This window comes from Panicum hallii, chromosome 9 (assembly GCF_002211085.1).
Source record: "Panicum hallii strain FIL2 chromosome 9, PHallii_v3.1, whole genome shotgun sequence".
NCBI classification, from domain to species: domain Eukaryota; kingdom Viridiplantae; phylum Streptophyta; class Magnoliopsida; order Poales; family Poaceae; genus Panicum; species Panicum hallii.
The window spans coordinates 53,922,211-53,926,102 of NC_038050.1; the positions used below are offsets into that span (position 1 = coordinate 53,922,211).

Consider the following 3,892-nt stretch of genomic DNA (forward strand, 5'->3'; position numbering starts at 1 on the left):
ATCATCGTACCCGGATCACAATACGACGCGCCCCTGAGGGGAAGATGACCCGGCCCTTGCCCATTTAACACCACACCCGGGTTCCGATGTAGCGCGTTGCTAAGAGGGTTACGCCCCAACGAATTTTTTATGGGTTTCATTTCCATTAGAGTGGCTAATTTTTACGCTGGTTCGCCAAACCTAACACAACCCTCCATATTTTCTCATCGCGGGCTTAGGACCGGCAAAGGCAGTGTTTGCTGTTGAAATGTAATATGTGCTTAATTTTCTAAAGCTTGCGGGTACATGAGTGTGCCTGCAGGTATGCGGATAGCGGTTACGGGCGTCGTTTCGTGCCCGTGACGGGTTGCGGGCGCGGGTGCGGGCACGGATTTTAGTACCCGGGTACGGATTTACAAAGTTACCCATTGCCATCTATAAGTAGGACTCTACTAGAGTGATTTTTTTTATCTCGGTCGTAGGGGTTTAAGTGGGGGGTTTTGTTGGAGTTGCTCTTAGTAGATACGTACCGTGTAGGGTAGTAGATTATAGACCTACCTATTTGATGATGATGATGTTGATGCAGTGTATATCAGTAGTATGTAGAGGTAACAGATCGGAGGATGTTGATGTCCTTGAAGTAGCCATCGTTGACGATGTTTGCATCTTTTAGCTTCAGCATGGTCGCTGTAAAGCTCTTCATGCTGACGACGTGTCGTAAAACATATCATCAACTATTGAATCCTCTCCCTCTGACACCTCACGATAAGCACAAGAATAAAATAGAAGATACAAGTATGAGAGATTATTTTTTATTCTCTAATTATCAATTTTTTACAATAAAATCTTTCCATATATATACTCGGAACTAAACCTAAAGTTTTAATAAGATCTAAAGTTTTAATAAGAGCTCACAAGCAACTAGGCAAGGACTAGCACTTCTTGTCCTCCTTTTCCTCTAACTCAGAGTCTGTTTGTTTTACAACGATTAGTTCATGGTAAGATCAGATCACACCGTAAAATGCCCCGACCGAACAGCATCTAGTCTCAAAAGAAGATTCACAGAAGCGGCAAAGGATATGCATATATACTGTTACATCCAAAACAGAATCCGCGTCCATCACACATGTCATCTGTATCTGCATCAATAACTTGATCCATACTTTGTCCATGTTCGTTTCCACCCTTGCGAGAAAAAACATCCTTCTTCTCGTGCAATCCAATCAGATACCTTCTGTTTTCCCTTCCAAGAGGTTAGCAAATCAGCATGCACAATATAGCCTTGAACATGCATCCACCCCTGGTCCTGGTGGTCTCTCCTCTGACATTTCACACCGAGCAAGGGCTCTGCCACATCGATATGTCTGATATTAGCTCCCGGAGCTGATCCATGAGGATCTTTACGTGCTTGTTTTTGCTTTCAATTTCCTGCATTAGATCCCATGTTAGAAAGATCAGTCATCAGTGTTACATGTGAAATGTAGGTTTGATGCATAGACTAAAAAAGTGCAAATCATATGTTTCCATTGAATAGATCTTACGACTTCCAAATATAGAAGATGATAATATCAATGAAATTGAAAAGTAGGTAATCACTGGGAATGAAATTATAGTAATCAGATCACAACAATGACAGGAAAAAATGCTCGGAAATTTCTAGGAACAAGAGTGACAATACAATTTTTGAAGAAAGTCCTGTCGCATTAAAACAAACAAGAACCTCAATAAAATAGACCATGCAGGTGGTGCAAACACACCACAAGCATTGAGACATAACTTTTTTACACTTCCATACACTGAAAAGAATGAGAAATCAGTATTTCCATGCTTTGTGCTTACAAATTTAGCACAGATCACGACATGCTGGTGGACCATATCATGAAAAGATGGCATGGATTGCAAAGCAAGCAAAAAAAAAAGGAATTTAGTGAAATAACAAACATGAATATTTGTCGGAATAAATCTGGACCCCCATGACAAACAAGATTTTTTACAACAAATAGGATCAACGCGGCAGTCAAACTTCAGCAGGAATATAGTAGTAGACTAATCTTACCAGATCATCTGCAAGCTAGTACCTTTCTCAAAGCAGATGCACGCACTTCCAATCTCTCAATCTCTGCATTGTCAGCTTCAGATTCTGTTGATCCTATGTCCTGAAAAGTGAAAATGCGCAACATCATTAAAGAAATGTAACAAATGCGATAAATTTCTTTTCAATCAAAAGGACCATGATTTTAAAGAAGCCATATGTCGAGGAATCAACAAGTCAAGAACTCAAGATCAATTACAGCTACCATTTTTCTTTACCCAAATTTGAACCCATGCAAACTAATTTCATCTGGAACAGTATGGAAATAACAGTCTTGAGAAATGGGTGCTGATTCCACAGCGAAGCCAGGATAATATTAAGCTTATTCCCTTTAAGGTAAACTGCCTATATCCAATGCGAAGGACAAGTTCCAGCTAAACAAAAACAGTGTATTACCGGTCAGTTCATCCTAAATATTTCTTCTTAATATATTAATGCACAACTCTCCTGCGCGTTCGAGAAAAAAGTTCATCCTAAATAAAAGCCCATATAGTGATCATGTTAAATAAAAATACACTGAGGTGGCGTTTGGATACCGGGAAATATGGGGTGGGAAAGGGAAATGAGGGTATAGGGATATTATATCCCATGTTTGGATTAAGAGAAAGGGAAATGAAGAAGGAAAGGGATTGGGAAATGAGGGTATCTTTTCCCAAATGTTCTATCCCGATGGGGGAGGTGGGTAATGGCCCGGAAATGAGACGCTCGAGAGCTTGGAACCACTCGGATGAGAGCGAAGCTTCTGCCATTCTGCGCGAAGCGAAAAAGAGCCACCGCAGAGCCGCGCGGAATGAAGCCGCCGCCACCACCGCGCATGGTGTCTGCAGCTGCCGTGGGGTACCTTAGCGGCGCTGCGGGAGCGAGCACGCGCGGCCAGTGATGTTGCTCACCTAGGAGCACGTGCTATCGGATCGGAGATGCTGCTCACCTCGCCGCGGGGTCGCTGAAGACACTGCTCGCCTGCTCCCCATGCTACGCGGGCCGCTCTGAGCTGCAGGAGCCGCTGTCGCCTCGCCGAGCGGGCACGAGAGCGCCATTGCTTGCCTTGCTGCGCGGGAGGAGTGCGCGGTGGAGCCAGGCAGCCAGTTGAGGAAGGGAAAGGAGCGTTGGACCAGAAGGTTCTAGATGGCGGCTAGCACGTAGGTGATGTGAGCTGGAGGAGAAGAGCAAAATAGTTATTTTATTTTGCGTTTCTCGTGGGTCCCATAGCATATCCATAACCTGAACTATGAAAATCCAAACATGGGTATGGGTAAAAATCCGATATCCCTATCGCATACCCTCCCCTTCTTATCCCATTCTATTTCCCTTTCCATATCCCAACATCTATCCAAACACCATCCGATAGTAGCACCCACCTTGCACCACTCATGGCAATAGTCAACCCAAGCTCCAGCAATAGTGTTCTTTCAAGTCAGACAAAGATTATTTTCTGTCTTACATAGCACCATGTACTTTGCAAGTTCACATGACTTTTATCTTTATAACTGTATCACCATGTAACCAGCCATTTACTGTCCACATGACAGCGCAGTGGCTATGTCTGTGTACAGTTGCCTCCAAACTATCGACCCTATTGCATTATAGGAGTTGTTCCTAATGCAAACATCTAAAATCGTTCTTGTAATAAAATTAATTTTTGTCCCCCTTAAATCACAACACCCTGATTTCACACCAAAACGCACACATCTTCCATGGCACTATCACATCATAGTTCACCTCAAAGACTCGTAATTTGCTCCAATATAAGCACCAGTACAATTATTGGTTAATCAAGCTCTTACCTGCGCCCGTAACTATGGGCCAGGCGCGAAGCAGTAT

General features: G+C 43.2%; 1 protein-coding gene across 1 annotated transcript; it reads right to left on the bottom strand.

Moving 5' to 3' along the window:
- Nucleotides 1-931: 931 nt before the first annotated feature.
- On the bottom strand, nucleotides 932-3,387 carry LOC112873136 (mediator of RNA polymerase II transcription subunit 30-like). The gene is made up of 4 exons (XM_025936155.1): nucleotides 3,352-3,387; nucleotides 3,000-3,203; nucleotides 2,058-2,135; nucleotides 932-1,407 (listed from the first exon to the last, which is right to left on the bottom strand). Exons 1-4 carry the CDS (start codon nucleotides 3,385-3,387, stop codon nucleotides 1,309-1,311), a joined length of 417 nt encoding a protein of 138 aa, XP_025791940.1. The 3' UTR covers nucleotides 932-1,308.
- Nucleotides 3,388-3,892: the final 505 nt, after the last annotated feature.

Excerpts from the sequence above, each read along its gene's own strand:
- LOC112873136 (XM_025936155.1), bottom strand. The coding sequence starts at position 3,387 with ATGGAAAGGGAAATAGAATGGGATAAGAAGGGGAGG. Across the intron at positions 3,204-3,351 it reads AATGGGATAAGAAGGGGAGG|CCGCCATCTAGAACCTTCTG; the intron begins GTATGCGATAGG and ends CCTACGTGCTAG. Across the intron at positions 1,408-2,057 it reads GTGCATCTGCTTTGAGAAAG|GAAATTGAAAGCAAAAACAA; the intron begins GTACTAGCTTGC and ends GATCTAATGCAG.